Here is a 17,490-nt window from a genome sequence, read left to right on the forward strand (position 1 = left end):
GGAAGACAATTCCGTGTTATCAGCATGTGCTGATTTTGTCACTCGGTCATCTTTGAACGAAAGAATACAGACATATTCTACACCAATAATTCAACTGAAACAAAAACAAAAAACAGCTTAAGACCTTGACAGTTTTGAAACATCTTTATTTAGTCTCCATCTGTAGCTGAGGTCTGTACCATAGTCTCAGTCAAAGTTTTACATTTAGTCCAGTTATCTCAAGATCATGACTTCATTATGTTTTGTACATGTCAATAAATAGTGCTCATCCTCTCTGGTTAGCCTGAGATTAAATTAGCATTGAGGTATTAGAAATAGTTTTCTCGTGATCAGAAATGAACTACTGTTATTTTAGGAGGACGTCAGATCCTGGCCACGTTTGTCAGGCAGACAGTCCTTTAAGCTCCGAGTACATGACGTGTCCCAGAATAAACACAGTTATTCGGGGACGATTAGCTATCACATCACAAGAAAACTATTTAAAAGTATTTGCAGAAATTGTATGATTATGAAAACAACAAGAACGGAGGAATTTTCCAAATTAGGTTTTGATCCTGAGATAACAGGTCTGAAAATGCTTTTATCAACTAGTAACTGTTTGAGAGGGAACATTTTTTTTAATTATAGTGTAGCTGTTTTCATAGTCACAGCTCAGTAAATTCATTGCTCTGGCTCTGTCTGCTTTTCAGAAAGATGTGCGTTGTTGTGGTGATTGTCCAACACTGACCCATCCTTCTCACGACCGCATGAAGGAACCAGAGAGTGTGTAAACACTGAGAGAAAGAACCTGTGTCCCAGGTGTAAGCTACACCTCCTCCAGAGTCTGCATTTTTAATCAGATGGTGTGTTCAGGTACTCCTCATCAATTCCAAAAACATCACTGGTCAATGAAGAAAGAGAAAGTAAGTGTGCTACAGAGGCTATGTTTCTCTCCTACACTCCGAACACCAGTATATTTAGATGCCTTTAAGTGACAGTAATTGCTTGGAGTAGGTGTATAATCAGGTTTCTCACTTATTTCACAAGCTGCGTATCAGTGATAAACTTTTCCACAACCTTCAGACAATGTGTGCATACTTTTACAGGCTACTTTGGAATAATCATTTTTGAAAAGATTCAGGCCAAGAGACATAAAGGATTCTGTATGTCCCCAAAGACAATTACAGAAACTTGGTCTCTCATTTGTATGACCTTTAGGAAATCCGATTACTTAAAATTGATGGACATATGCACCATTATACTGTTACACTAATTGTTATTGGCTTATTAAGTAATTACTGGCTTGATGAGGAGCACCTGACAATGCTACTATTTTAGGATCTTGTGACTCTGTTAGGAATCTGCTGAAGTGCAAAATGATTTGCGGAAGTAGCAGGTTCAGTCATGGAGGAGCGTCGCCTTCATAAGCCACGCTGTCAGAGGAGTCGGGGCTTGAACTGAAACACAGAGGAAGGCACCTGCGGCTCAAGTAATCCAGGATCAGACTTTTGTGTCTTTATTTGAGGAGACTAATTTGTGTGTCGAAGTGAGGTTTGTTGGTTCAGACTTGGTTGGAAGCTTTAGGATTTATTTTGGCAGTATAGTTTCTTTCACGTGCGTGAATGCATGTTACTTTTTTTCGATCCACCTCGGCACCACTTGGTCGTCATCTTCTTGTTTACTCTGTTGTAGTGTTGTGTATGAGTTTTGATGCGCCTTGTGCGTTTTGTGATGTGGCGTTCGGGGGTTGGTCAGCCATGGGTGCATGAGCAGCTCGGACGCTTTCAGTCTCTCAGCAGGTGACTTCCTCAGCATGCAGCCAATCAGACATTTGGCCTCAGATGAGAGCCAATCAGGAAGGCTAAATGCCCCACGGCGGATTTTGGCAAACAGCGCTGCAGGCTGTGTGTCCTGAAAAGGGTATCGTCCAATAAGCATAGTGTACAGAGACACGCCCAGGCTCCAGATGTCTGCAGCGCGACCTGAGTAAGAGCCGTTTCCATTGGTTAGCAGCTCAGGGCCAACGTAGGCGGGACAGCCATGTCTGTCCGTCAAAGAGTCGTCGTTGAGGTTACCACGCAGGAGGACGCAATCGTCAAGGCCAAGCAGGGCCAGACGAGTCCTGCAGGAGGGAAACGCACCAGTCAGTATCTGGACTACCAGTGATGAAGGGAGTACTACAATTCAGAGTAGAATCAGAGGCTCACCTGTATTTGTCAGTGAAGACGAACCTGCGGAGCTTCAGGTCTCTGAGGAGGACTCCATGCTGATGGCAGTGCATCACAGCGTTCAGCATCTGAGTGAACAGAAGCCCCGCCTCCTCTTCGTCAAGCCGCTTCCTGCTGCGGACATATGCATGCATGTCACCATGGTGACCAGGCAGGAAGACATACACGTTGTCCTGGCCAACCACCACATCCTGCAGACCGCAGATGTTCTCATGGTTACCGATGCGGTCGTAGGCTGCCAAGCGTTCCTGGTACCCGCGCAGAGGGAGGACCTGTAACCACAGCAACCAGGGCGAACCGGTCAGTAGTACTTAGTAGCAGTATTTTAGCATTACCTGTTGTGTTACTGAGTTATTAGCACTCTGCTACCTGGCAGGTGAACTGCCGCTGTGTGTGCACATGCACCGCCCTGTAGGTCACCTCCTTCTCATGTCGTTCAAACAGGAAGTACGAACCCACTCTGGATGGAGACTGGCTTTGGGTGGAGTTGGGGGTGGGGCTTGTGGGCAAGGGACAGGGCAATAGACCAGTGTTGGATGGGGGTGGAGTCAAACAGAGACGTTTCCGTTTCAGCAAGTTTTCTTGGGGCTTGTCTAGCAGCCTCTTCAGTTGAGATCTGGTTGTGGACACACTCATGCTCATCTGGAGAAGACAAGAGACATCATCAGTTTAGTTAATGCAAACATTTTAATAAAATATTTTTAATGTACTTTTAAAGTACATTTTTTAAAATATAAATTTATGTTTTGTATGTAGTCCAGGAACCTAAATATTGTGGCACAAGCTTGGAAAAGCACTGCAGCGCCCTCTGCTGGCAACACCACATTGAGCCTCACTGCTTTCTCCACTAAACCCCTCCTCAGTAATATTTCCACATGCCGTAATAGGAGTTGTATCAGGAACACATCTCAGTGTGTTCTGCGTCCCCGCTGCTCACATTTTACACAGTCAACGTGTCTATAGGCTTCATGATGCAATTTCCTGTAAGCTGACAGGGCTTCAGCTTTCAGATCGTTGCATCAGAGCACAACAGTTTATAGTTTAAACAGGCTTTAAATATAGTCAACAACTGCCACACACACTGTGTCAGAGGGAGTGTGTGACTTATATAAAGTTGTTCATAGCTTGTGGTCACTGTGGGGGCGCTACGTCAAAGCCTGCTGAGGGCCACTTTCTCTCTGCTGAAACACCCTGAGTCACAGGCATCACCACGGTAACGTCATCCACCCCCACACATACACAAAAATAAACTGAATATGTGCAAAGAATTTCTCCATCATTCAGCGGTGGTGTCACAATCAGAAAGTGATTGAGCACAAAACTGAACTTCATGTGATGCATTCACTTCAGGATTCATTTGACTGGTCTTTCTTAATTAAATTAAATAATCGTCCACTGCAGCAGCATCCATTAAAAAATAAACACTAAAAAAAAATGCAGCTCCCAGGAAAAAATTGTCAGGTGTTTTCTTCCCCATCAGCACTCTGCTCCAAGATGTATTTTTACTTGTTAGTTGTTAGCGCTACCTTCTAAACAAATCTTTATTCTTTCATCCTTTTTCTACTGTAAGTTAGACCTAAGAGCAAAGGCTTATGGGAAATGGAGTTCTCAAAAGGTAGCCAAGAACAGCTATATTGAATAATAAAATATACATAAATTATAACATTCAAACATTGACGTGAAGGGTTTGTTTTAATTCTGACTTTTGAGTAAATGTATGTAAATTTTAAAGAGGCTGTGAACGAGCTACAGAAGGTTTATTTTAACATTTTGTATTTATTTCTGTTTTTAACTTAAATCCTGGATGCATCCATGTGATGAGAAAACTAACACTAAACATTAATACACTACAAGAGATCTTCATGAGCTTATTTATATAAGTATATATACTTATATATATCTATATAAGCTTCCAGAGGCTACAAATTTTAACATCTGAACCTTTTGGTGTGTTTAGTGTTTAATGGCCAAAGTGTCCATTATCAGGTAGAAATGTACAGCGTGAAAACAATCAGAATCAAACGTTCACCCAAATATTTAAAAAAACACCTAATAAATCTTTCAAGATGCTGGATTTACTACAGTGTGTTAGAATTTAATGCTTAAAAGAAGTGATTCTTATTTGTTGTGGTTTAATTTTACATACAACAGATTTATTGACTCAATTTTAATACAGTTTATGTACGTTCAGCTCCGTCTACATTAGTGACTTATAACTATTCCTGTAGTTTCTATGAATATCTGTTGTTTTTGATGCAACAGGAGCCTGAAAATATGTTTTCCAGTTAGAGACCATGTGAACAACATTAATAATGGTTATTTTAACGTATATATATTTCCTGATTTGACTGAGTGCAGCCTGTGTGTAGGCGCTGGCGCTGACTGTGTTTTTGTTTTAATTTGTTCACAGGCTGTGGGTCAGGTGGTCGAGCAGGTGGTCCATCAGCTGAGAAGCTGGTTGGTCGATTACCTGGTGGCAGGTGAGCTCTGTGTGTGATTTGAAGTGAACTGAATAATCCATCTGTGCATCTGACCCTGTTTATCGGACCTTAAGGAGGTAGATCCTCGTCCTCATCCAATCAGAACAGCTAAAATGTCCTAAAGGCTAAAACCACAACAAGCAATTAAATCAATCAGCTGAAGACTGTGTAAGACGAGGCTGAGTTTGCCTGTATAAATGGTAAACTTTGCTTAAAATTGGTGCAATGAACTCTTTCCCCTGTAATAAACTGTGTTATAAACTTAATTACACACAAACCTTAAAACCTGAACTATTGTAGCATACTTTACTGCATTAACTCACTTATTCTTCCTATTGTGTATCATTATTCAAACATATGAAGTTTAGTATGAACATTTATACATCTCTAAAGATAGTCCAACATTAAAGGGCAGTTACGCACAATACGCAGCCTGGTTTTTAAAGTTTATGTGCTGTCTAAGTGCAGGGTCTGCTCTTAGAACCGCTCTCTGGTCCGGTTCTTACCTTCAGACAGACTGCAGGTCAACAGGAAACCAGGAGCTTCAGCAGAAACCGGGTCCAGTTCTGTTCAGGTCGAAGTGTTGGTGGGTCTGATGCTCCGTGCAGCAGAAGTTTACAGAGACATGAAACAAAGCTTTAGCTCCGACTGGTGTGATACTGGGAGCACTGGCGGCGGTGACGTCTTTGTTTGCTGGTTATTGTCTGGGTTGCGCAACCTGTCGTCAGTCGGTCAGCTGCTGTTCTCACTGAGCTTCTTCTTCTTTGGTCTGAATTTAACAGTCTGATTGAAAATCTACGTAAACAAACCGGAACTGTTGCGCAAAACATAAAAATGAAACTTGTTTTTCTTTTGAAAAAATAATGTATATCCGGTTCTAAAGTGAACAAAGCGGGACCACACAGAGTCCCCCGGTCCTCCTGTCCGTCTGTCTGTGGATCTGAATGTAAACGTGGTCGGGGTGGGTCAGGTCCACGCTGCTCCGCGCTGGTCCTGCTGCTCTCCAGAACTTTCAGCCGGACTGTGGAGTCGGGCTCTGTTTGGTTTCGTTGTTTCCTCCCGCGGTGTCGTCATCCAGGGGGGGCGGAGCTTCGATGTTGCAATCGCGCGCTGCTCAGTCGTCAGAAAACCGACTGCGGGACACTGTGCACGAGGAGGTCCGAGTAAATCCACACTGCGTGGCAGATTTCTGTTATAATGATGTTCAAACGTGTTTGTACGTGATGACGTCAGCTCCCCTTTCTGCTTTTTTATCCTAAAAAGTGATCAAACTTTACAAATAATGATCCAGAAATGAGGATAAACAAAACAAAACATGACAGCACAGATCACTGCATTTAATTTTACACAACAGCTGCTTGAGTCCCAGTTATATATCTAGACTAGAAGACAATTTAAATGTTTCTTACCCAGAATTCAACTGGACACAACTTGAAACTGTGTTTTTAAATATAAATATAAGTTTGACATTAGCGGTTTATTGTTTATTGTATTGTTTTTTGTCAAATGTGTGTTCGACTTTCAAGCTTTGTTATCGGTAGTTTACTTTTATCTTATTTTTACAGTTTTACTGATGTTATCTTGCTGCAACAACACAATTTCCCATTGTGGGACAAATAAAGGTTTTCTTAATCCTAATCTTAGAAACCAGAAAAATGTGTCAATAATACACTTTATTTATCAGACTTTTCAGACACAATGTGCACTTGAAGTTAATACAGATGTTTTTTTCTTGTTCTAAGTGTTAATTGAAGGTGTTTTTGTTTTGTTTCGTTTTGGAATGCGTTGTTGTCAGCAGTTAGTATCCGTGCCACACCTCCATAATAAAATATATCTCAGATGTAATTTGAGATGTTTCGGTCTACTTGTAACCACAGCAGAGTAAAGGAAAGACAGAGGTGACTGTTTTATTGTCTTAACTCTCCTTCTTTCTTAAACTCTCCTTCTCTGGAAACAAAAATAACTGTGAATGATTTGTTACTTTGCTCAGGAATGTCAGCAACACCCAGTTTGTAATACTGAAACATAATGTCATCATCCTGTCAGAGGATCACTCATCAGTGACCCAGCCGACTTTTATTCACATTAAAACCTTCTAAATACAGCAGTGTTTAATTTGGACTGATCCTTGTGTGTTTCTTCTTTTCTTCCCAGAGGAGACAGGTTTGCGTCCTGTCAGTGGATGTTTCCGAGTGACCCGCCGCAGGCAGATGGTGAGTCAGTTATTGTTACACACTGTTTAAAGTGCGTGGAGACATCAACACATCAGACCCACAACAGTCTGCCCTGTCAGCAGGGAAGATGAGCTTCATTCCTCAGTATGATTCAGTGCACACAGCCACTTCCTGTATCCTCCTGCTTGCCTGGCAGCTGGTCCTGGTTTCAGTGTCTATGCTAAGCTAAGCTAATGACCTGCTGGCTGTGGATTCATTTGATGAGAACTCAAATTAGTGTCCAACAGCCGGACAGTCCAACATGAAAAAAATGTGGATCCTCTGATCAGAAGTGAAAACAATAATTAATTGCTGGTATGTGAGTTTATCACAGTGTTGACTGAACTCATTCAACTCACCTGCTTACCTCTGACCTTAATCTCGGCTCAGTCTGCAGTCAGACTCATTCACACATGCTGACCTGAGTGTGTTAAACACACAGACTTGTTTTTTTTTTTTTTGTAGAATAAGAATCGATGTCATTAAGCCTCATCTAATATTCAGCATGATAATGAATGCACAACAGATGTTCATAATAAGAATGAACCAGTATGAGTTTCAGAAAAAGCTGCTGATAAATCATTGATTACCCTGTGAGTCTCTGTTGAAACACGTGTCCCTGAAACACTGCTCCTGTGTTGTTTCCTCTCAGGGTCTGACCTCAGGTGACTTACCTCAGCCCCGCCCCTCCTGCTCTGCACACAGGTGAGCTATAACCTGCAGGATCAGCTGTCAGCTGACTGTGTAATTTAAGATGGTTGTTAGTCATCATGTTCTTGTCACACATACTGTATTAGTTAGACGTGTTACTTTATTAAAATACCTAAAAGAACTTCCCATTAAATTCAGATGGTGCTAATTAGCAAATGTTAGCATGCTAAGCTAAGAGTTTTGAACAGGGTGAGCATGTGATCATAAGCACAGCATTCTAAATAAATGTGATGCATTCAGAACTTTAGTTGCTGCACATTGGTCCGGCTAATTTCCAATGATGCTAAAAATATAATATAATAAATGCTAAAAATCCAGCAGTTTTCCCATTAATGGGCAAAAAGGTAGAGCTTAATCAGAGGTCATGTGACCTATGATGGCACCCAGGTTTCACTTAAAGGAGCCACTCCTGTATTTGTCATATGTAAGCCTCATCTTAGTTGAGTTAAATGACCGCTGAAACAACTGTCTTGAAGGACAAACTATCTCACAATGTTTCCGTCCGTATCTGTAAATGTGTTTGTTTGTTTCTGCTGTAAAGTTGGGCAGCAGCCTCAAGTGGCCATTTGTGGAACTGCAGTGTTTGTCACATTCTGATATAATTCATAACACACGCTTTCATTAACTCAGTAGATCAGCTGGCCATACATAGCTGTTGTCAGCACCCCCCCCCCCCCCCCCCCCCCCCCAAATCAACCAAGTCATGTACCTACAGAGTGTAAAGAGTGTACTCAGAGGTGCAGTTTGAGGGTTTTCAGCTGAAGCTGTGAGATGAGGTTGACCTGATTTCAGCTGAAAACTAAGCCGGCCGCCAGCAGCATGTGAACCGTTTGAGTAGACGCTCAGACACACTGACCCTCTGCAGGACCCAGCATCCAGGTCAGATTAAACCACAGGTGCAGATTTAAAACAGCAGCTGTTAATGTAGGCAGGCAGTGTGCAGCATGAACTTATCTGAACTATAACTTCATTTATTTATTTTTCTCTATTTATCAATTTATGGTAAAAATGGCATTCAGTGTATTTTATTTCTTTTACTTTTTAGTTTTTAGAGCAGAAACAGATCAATAGATTCATACACAACAGAGTGTTTTTTTTTCTTAAAGAAAAGTTGGAACTAAAGCTGTTTAAGCCTCTTAATTATCATGAGCTGAATGTCAGTAGTTTCTTTTTAGGCAGAGGAAGGATGAGGATTTTTATTTATCAACAGTGTCAACAGGAAGAGATCACCTCACACACTGAACACTCTTCATGTGCGCACATGGACGTGAAGCTGAACGAGTCCTTTAATCCCTGCAGGACTCACAGACACCTGCTGCTCTACAGGAAATGAGGTCACACCTTCATTATGCAGATTTCCTGTGCCCGTGGTGACCTTTGACCTCCGTGTGTAGACAGCTCTGCTCTGATTGGACAAATTCCCAGCAGCAGGTAAAGACTGACCTGATTACACACACACATACACACACAGCAGGTTATCTCCACATGGTTAGCGTGTTTTTACGACACATGATGAAATATTGAAGAAACAGAGGAGGAGGAACACTGCGTGTGTGTGTGTGTATGATGTGTGTGTGTTAAACTTTACTGTCTCTTTCATAACCGACGTGATGAAATCAGAGGCCAAGTGTCTGACTCAACTACGGCCTGCCACGAGAACACACACAGACTGGGAACAACACTCACAAAGCGCGCGCGCACACACACACACAGTCCTCAGGATCGTCCCGTCTCACACCTGTGCTGCTGTGAAGTTTGTATCTTCCCTCTAGTCAGGCTGCAGTGTGTGACTTCATGTTTTTAATCTACTTCCTGTATGCAGACCTGCCATCTGATCTCTCGGTGGTCTCTCTCTCTCTTTCTCTCTCTCCCTCTCTCTCTCTCTCTCTCTGTGTTTAGCTTCAGGGCATCCTGATCCAGTGAGCCTCAGGGAAGCACACTGAGTTTAAAATTTGGCTAACAGTGGGAGTTTTAAAAGGCTGTGAAAGCCTCGGGGTGGTTAGACGATAAAACACCCGTTAGCGTATTCTTCTGAGCCTGCTCACTCTGTGGTCTAGGCTAAATGCAGATTAAATATATGTATCAGAGAGCTAACCTAACGATGCAGGTGTACTTTCATGTAGTCAACTTATTTGTCTCCAGCAGCCTTAAAACTCAGTCAGAGCAGCTCTAAACTGTGGATAACTTTTAGGAACTTATTCCACAGTCTGCTCTGATCCCACTCAGATGACAGATAAACACAACTGAAGAAGAAATCTGTCAGAACATTTGGTCAATACTGACCTACTCCAGAAATGACAGATGTCGTGTTGCCATCTTTGTGTGTATGAGGATTTAGAGGGGTGGATGTGGTCTGTGTCCATAATGGAATCATTGTTTTATTTCAGGAGCTCCCACAAACACTTCACTTTCCCTGATGCTGCATGAGTAAAAAGTCAAACATTTTCCTCCCTGCCCCATTTTTGGCTACCATGGCAATGAGTCGGCAGCACGGTGGTGTTCGGTGGTTAGCGCTGACGCCTCACAGCATGGAGGTTTGGATCTGTGTGGAGGTTTCTGGTCTCCTGTGTGGGTTCTCCAGGCTTCAGGGTATACCTCGCCTTTCACTCATCAGCAGCTGGGTTAGGTTCCAGTGCTGGGTCCAATTTCCCCACAGGAAATTCCGGACATGTATAAACATATGTAACTCACCATAAGAACACTGACGTTTTTGGTGCCGTCATGGCAACAGCTACGTTTAAGAAACTCTTCAAAACTGAATTAACTAGCAAGACCAAATGCCACACACCTCTGATGGTGCTTAATGGTATGTTAAATTTTATATTAATATTTTTTTATTCCTTCCTTCTACTTTTGTTCGGGAACTTTCATATATTTTAAACATGTGCTGAATTGGTGTTTTGTCAGCATTTTATTTGATCGATCTTCCTATTCATAACAAAAGAAGCCTCGAAGGTCTGATCGACATCAGATTATTAGTGGTTATAATTATCGTGCTCTTTTTTCTGTAATGAAACCTGATCTTATCTCAGCTTTATCTCAGCTTCTCTCTCAGTTCAGCCTCCTCTGTAATCCCCACTACACACACACACACACACATACTCAGAGGTCACCAGGGATGATGCAAAACTGAGATAAGAAGACACTTAAATACTGTATGTGTGTGAAGGGGGTAGATCTCTATAAACACACACACACACACAGGCTGAGGCCAGCCTGGGATTGTCTCTGTGATGAAACCAGCAGTAATGTCTTCTGTTGGCATGACGACTCCATCCTCTGTGACATGTCTCTGTGTGTGTCTCTGTCTGTGTGTGTGTGTGCAGACACATTATTCACTTAAAAGAGGGGTCTGGCCTTTGACCTCTTCTGTTTGTCTTTAGTTAAGCTGTGAAACCTGTTCATGATAATAATGATAATATAATAACATCAGCAAATTTAAATCTTGAGTTTAGCTGCTGATTAGCCGCCTGGTTTCGGTCCAGTAGTTCAGTCTTTGTTGGATTTATATGAGATCAAATCCAACGTCTCAAACCTAAAATAAATAAATAAAAATCAAAGAGCGACTTTGCAACTTTCGACAGGCAGATTGCACATTCTGATTCAGTTTTTATTTGGTGGTAAAACTTTTAAAGTTCTTCAGCCGACAGCACATTTCCAGTGTTTAGCTGCTCTTCAGTCTGATGTGTCCGGGGGGTCAGACCGGCTGTTTCTGGGTAAACCTCAGATCTTTAACAGCCTCACAGGAGATGGTGCACATTAAATAACATGAGCATAAATGTGCTAAACAGTCATTTTTATTAGTAGTCTGGACTCTGGACCAAAAGAAACTCAAGTATGCTGTGTGTGTTTCTACTTCCTGGTAACTGACCAATCAGAGGCTGGAACAAAAATTCACTTTTTACATGGTTGCAGCATGTTTTTCTTTGATTTAATCATACTTCATATACAGACAGTATATACACACATGCAGGTGACTAAGACACATTATTCACTTAAAATAAGTAACAGTAAAGAACAGTGAAAGAGCCTGTTCTGCAGTAAAATGTGACTGATGTATTAATCATAACCTCCCTTTAGGGTCCACCTGTGCAATCTACTGCAATCCAGTGGCTCTGCACTTTAGGTTCACTGTTCAGGTTGGTGGTGTATTATGCTGTCAGGTGTTTCTGTTTGCTGTTTGATCCCCTGAGGGTTTTTGGCCTTAAACTGCTAATAGAAATAAAACCATCTGAGGAGTTTCACTCGGATCACAAGACACATTATTTGGGAGCACCTGTAGCTGCAGGACGTGAACCCAGAGCTCACAGATGACATCATCATCACCACCTGTCTGTGTGTCCATACTGTTGTTGTGTGACATGTGTTGAGGTTGGGAGAGGACACCACCTTTAACCTGAGCACGAGCCCGTGCAGCAGATTGATTAAAATCCACCTGGGTGGGCGTGCACAGGCTCTTATTTAAATCTGACTCGAACAAATGAACCTCTGAGCTTCATCGCAGCTCTCGTCTCCCAGGTGTGTTGCATCAGCAGCTAATTAAGAGTCAGACTCTTCCTCCTGTGAAAACATCAGATCTCCAGATTTACCAAAATAAAACTCTGTTACAGAAGAAAAGGAGGCTGGATGTTTATTTTAATGATCAGATTAACATTCGGATGGTTTCATGCTTCATGCTGTGAGTTTGCTGCACTTCTCTGTGGCTCCTGCACTATTAATCACTTTATTTTTCACCTCACATTTAAATTAAAGGGGTTGTGACGGAGAATATCTTAGAGTTTTGTGTCAAGTATTCACTATGAGCTGGTGGTTCTGGTGGTTCATGCAGATGAAAATCTTTGTGAATGGTTGTCTGGCAGCTACTCCCTCCTGCTAGGGGGAAGCTGCAGCCTCCTGCAACCCTGTGCAGGAGGCTGCAGGTGTGGATAAGAGAGGAATGAGATGCTCCAGAAAAAGAGAAAAGCTGAAGGTGCAACATGACAGATATGATTCACAGGGGAGGCTGTGACGAGCGTGAGCATCCTCACCGACCGGTTACAGCGTTAAAGCTGCATGTGGCTCCACTCACACTCTCAGATGCTCAAAATCTGGAGTATTTTATACAGAAAAATAAAAGATAAACGCAAAGTTTGAACTGTCAGAATGCTCCAGAGAAGTTTGCAGCTTCAAAATGAGAAGATAAAAACTATTAAAACCTGAACAATGTAAATAAAGAAGAAACATTAAATATTCATTCTTACGTCAACTCTCCACTGTGTGTGTGTGTGTGTGTGTGTGTGTGTGTGTGTGTGTGTGTGTGTCCATGGATTCATTGCTCTCCTGTGCAACCATCAAATGCAACTTGAGGCAATACCCTGCACACACACACACACACACTCATACACACACTCGCCCATCCGCCTCCTACTGAAACAAACAAAACAAACAAACACACACTCCCTCCATCACCATCCGGCTGCTTTCTGCCGTAACGAGGTGCAATCAACACGCAACGCTGACCAACACACACACACACACACTGGTTGAAGGATGAAGTCAGCCTCTGATTGCAGAAGAGTTACAGAGTGTTGACTTGTTCCTGTGTGTGTGTGTGTTGACCTCATACTGCCATGATGTCACATCTATAACAGTTGCATTAACAGCAGCCGCAGCAGACTTCCACACACTTCAAAGTTTCAAACATTTATGCAAAGGAAAACTCTAAACTAATCAAAGATAAAAAAAAAAGATGTTTATTTTTCTTCATTTAATAAATGTTCTGAGTAAACGCCTGAATGGTATAAAACCAGAGAGCTGTGAATGTTAGTGAGCCATACACATAGAGGCTTAAAGGGACGGCTGAGGATCACGTCCTCTTAATTTTATTTGGACATTTGTCTTGTGCATATATTTGCACATGCAGTATTATCTATGTATTAGGGTTAAATTTGACTATTATTGATACATTTATTGAAGAAGAATTTTGCAATAAAAAAACTAAATAACTAAATTAAACAAGTTCAGAAGTGATCACTTCTGTCAAATCACATGTGACTAAGACTTAAGAGTAATTATAAATAAAACGTGTCAGATAGATAATTAGATGTCGTATCCAGCTGTGACAGAAGGGAATGAAACTTAGGAACAAGCAAAAGCAAACAGCTGATGCAGCTGGGGGACTCGAACCTCAGACACTTTGAGTGAAAGTCCACAGCTTTGGATAATTGTCCGCCGTCTCCCACCTACCTTTGTTTTTGGTCTGATATTCAGGTCATAGCCAGCAACACAGTACCATGTTCCATTCACTTCGGCCAAACAACCTATTTAGTTACATTTAATAAAGGCTTGTTGCAGCTTTCAGCTGATTCTGGCCTATTTTTAGGTTCCATCCTGGTGAATAACACAGGAACAGCAGGAACACAGGCCGTGAATACACAGCAACTTGTTTGCCTGTTGCAGTAAATGTAGTTTTAAAACTGGTTGCATTTTTCAACACCATGTTTTTGTGATAAAGGCACCCCGTTTATCTCACACCTGCTGGTGTGTGTGTGTGTGTGTGCATGCTATTGGGATCTGTGTAGAGTGTCGGCATGATGCAACACACACACAATCGCCAAAGTGTTGATGGATCAGTGGAGAATTCCTGATGGTGACACTCAGACAGTGAGGAGCTGCAGTCAGATCTGTCAGCCTGCTAACTGACTCCAGCCTCTGTTTCTCAGACGCTGCTCTGATGTCAGCTGGTTTATTTTTCACCAGCTCTGATCTGCTGATAATAAGGAGGCAGCTCTCTGATGATTGTTCACTGTTTGTTTCTGTCACCAGATGTGAAGGAGATCAACTTCCAGCCAGCAGAGGGAGACAGAGTCCAGCGGCCCATCTGCTCTGTATCACTGTCTCCTTATCTCCTCATCACCTCTGTCCTCCTGGCTGTGACCCGATAATCTAGCTCATGTCTTAAAGTAAGTCATAGCTCCAAATGCTTAATCAGGTTTTCTCTCAGGTGGGAGTAGGAAGAAGATAAGGGTTCAAACTGAGAAATAAGAAGAAGGGTCTGAGTCTGTGTTTATGATGTTACAAGTTATATTGTGATACAAGCAGAGGTTCTCCACCTGGGAAGGCAGCTACAACAACACACACCAAGGCTCATTCAGACCCTTAAAGGTAGGGTAGGAGATTTCATTCTGATGCACTTTTTGTTAAATTAGTGTAACTTCTCTTTACAATCTGATAGCAACCAATTAGTTCGGCAGTTTCGCATTAAAACGAAGAATATGAATCATCTGTGGAAGCTATAAAACACTAAAAACATCAGCCAATCCTCCGGGTGGACCCTGCATGGAGTATTGGCTGGTTGTCACTCTCTTCCTGCTCTGCGCACCAGAGAGGTACGTGCATGATGGCCGAAGTCACAGACCGCAGCTCGTCTTCAGGTAATGCGCGTCCATGTGATTGGGAGGCGTGGCTTCGGGATGAGCTCCGAGAGAAAGGGGCGTGTGTTTACTTTTGAAATCAGTTTCCAAAATCTCCTACCCTACCTTTAATTATGCATAATTTTAAGCCTTAATATGATTTAAATACTTGAGTTTTTCACAGATGGATTCATCTCTGAATTTGGGCATTTTAACATGGACGTTAATGTGGCCTTTTGAGCCTGATCACCTCTGAATTGAGTTCATATTTAAAGAGCTTGTTGTCAATTTAAAGTCAAATTCATCATTATTTCTTCACAATAAAAAGGTCTAAAAATAACCTACTGGGCAACATGTAATGTTTCAGTCTGATGGTGTCATAGAACATATTTAAAAATCGACTTATATGGAACATTTTCATAACAATCTTATGAGTTATGAGTCATCTTTGGTTAAGTCACTTTACAAACGTGTCCCTGTGATTGAAAAAAAAAAAACTCCTCTAACTTATTTAAAAAAATCAGTCAAACTTCTGTGTGTTTTATCTTCACAGCTGGCTCCAGGAAATCAGTCATTCCGGCAGAGTTAGCATGGCTGCAGACTGTGTGGTTTCCACTGCAGAGAAGACAGAGGCTGGCATCCGAACTTGTGACCGTGAGCTGACGGTCACAAGTTCGGATGCCAGCCTCTGTCTTCGTGAATTGTGAATTGCGGCTGCAGCTGTGTGAGAGGTGGATTTATTTTTAGGAAAGGAGACACACGTGTGAAGGTCCTGTACGGTTTTAATTTTCTTTACTACAACAATGTGATTATACTGTCAGCCCGCAGCTGAGTGTGTGTGTGTGTGTGTGTGGAGGAGTGAACGTCCATCCAAACAGTGAAAGGAAACTGTCATATGTGTCAAACTTTGTGTCCAACTTCCAGTTTTTGCATTTAGATGTGAAGCACATTTGATATTTAATATTTTAATTATGCTGTGTTCCAGTCGGCCATGTTGCAGTTTTTCGTATAATCTTAATTTACTGAGACTATACGACGACATGACATAATTTCTCTGCACAGACATCTGAAATTAAGGCAGATGCAATGCTGTAGTGTTAAAAACTGTAGTTCCACTGATGGCCTCTAGAGGCTGCCTACAGCCTCCACAGAACTCCATATTATAATTCCCATTTTACAGCAGAAATACACATGTTTACAGCCTTGTATAAAACACGTATGGTCCAAACCTGCTGCTAAGATGGCGGCGTCCACAATAAGCTTCAAACTTATTTTAGGAAGCTTTTTAGGAAACCTGTGTGGTGGAGGATTATTCCATTAGCATTCGCGGCTTTATGTTAATCTGAGATGACCCATACTAATTTAACTAAGCCTGGTTTTCACATATAAAACCACTGTGTGTGGTTTAGTAGTCCACACAATACAGAGAAATATCAAAATGCTGCACATAACAAACAACTGTCATATAAAACTGGCTTCTCTTTGACTTTTGAACACACACATCGTCTCATTTAATCCAATTCTTTTCCTGGAGACAGTGATTTAACAATGATGATGGATTTTTTTGTAACTCATGACAGCAAGGTATGCATCTCCTTATGTCACTTAAAGTGTGAAAAAATGTGATCTTATTTTGAACCAGCTACTCGGATTCTGATGACTTCCCGCAGGATAATATTGGAAATAATTTCTGCTGCGTCACTCTGGCGTCACACTGACAGAATTAAGACACAAACGTCTGTTTCACTGTGAGTGAGCAAACAAAACAAAAGGAGTTTGTGGAACAAAAACATCCAGCTGACAGTCTGAGTCAGCTCACAGACAATCTGAGATATTCTCTGACATGCTCAGATTTTACACACTCAATTTGTTTTTAGAGACTCACGTCAGTCTGGGAGGAATTTGACTGTTTGTCCTACTTACGATGATAACACACTGCTTTAAATGTGTGAACTCAGATTCACTGCTATCATTTAGAATTCATTGTTCCATCAGTCATCCTGTTTCAGATGCAACAAAACTGTGATTTCACCACCACCAGGTTTAACAGACTTTAACAGCAAAATACTTTTGCCACTTATACATATATAAAACTGGAGCATTTTCCTGAACAACAACTTAACACACTGACCTGCTGATGCTGCAGGATTCAGAAGTTGTTGAGACTGGCAAACCAACATCGTCATTCCAGGCATCCTGGGCGCTGCCACACTGCTCCTCATGTCTATCAAAGTTTGATCTCAGCACTGCAGCTCCCTCCATAGAATGTTATTGTGTGTACAACGAGAGGTCACGCGAGACCAGTGGTTTGTCCTGCGCTATTAAGTGTACGTGAACACAACAAACCATTCAGGTCTGCCAGCTGAAGCAGCGGGGGTAAAACAGGCAGGGGCGACTGATTGTACGTCACATACGTCCGAGAATCTCAAATATCCGAATGACATTTAAATGGACGTGGTCACATTTTTCACATTTTGACTGAGGTGCA

The 17,490-nt window shown here is 41.9% G+C and overlaps 1 protein-coding gene across 1 annotated transcript; it reads right to left on the reverse strand.

The window, feature by feature from the left end:
• Positions 1 to 128: 128 nt before the first annotated feature.
• Positions 129 to 5,729, reverse strand: trib3 (tribbles pseudokinase 3). The gene is made up of 4 exons (XM_028405995.1): positions 5,194 to 5,729; positions 2,577 to 2,849; positions 2,187 to 2,479; positions 129 to 2,101 (listed from the first exon to the last, which is right to left on the reverse strand). Exons 2-4 carry the CDS (start codon positions 2,847 to 2,849, stop codon positions 1,609 to 1,611), a joined length of 1,059 nt encoding a protein of 352 aa, XP_028261796.1. The 5' UTR covers positions 5,194 to 5,729; the 3' UTR covers positions 129 to 1,608.
• Positions 5,730 to 17,490: the final 11,761 nt, after the last annotated feature.

The sequence above is a fragment of the Parambassis ranga genome, chromosome 5, assembly GCF_900634625.1.
Source record: "Parambassis ranga chromosome 5, fParRan2.1, whole genome shotgun sequence".
NCBI classification, from domain to species: domain Eukaryota; kingdom Metazoa; phylum Chordata; class Actinopteri; family Ambassidae; genus Parambassis; species Parambassis ranga.

What these genes read in the sequence shown, in the direction of transcription:
- trib3 (XM_028405995.1), bottom strand. Translation starts at nt 2,849, where the DNA reads ATGAGCATGAGTGTGTCCACAACCAGATCTCAACTGAAGAGGCTGCTA. An exon ending in AGCGGCAGTTCACCTGCCAG is followed by an intron (nt 2,480 to 2,576) that starts GTAGCAGAGTGC and finishes CTGTGGTTACAG; the next exon opens with GTCCTCCCTCTGCGCGGGTA. An exon ending in GTCTTCACTGACAAATACAG is followed by an intron (nt 2,102 to 2,186) that starts GTGAGCCTCTGA and finishes TCCCTCCTGCAG; the next exon opens with GACTCGTCTGGCCCTGCTTG.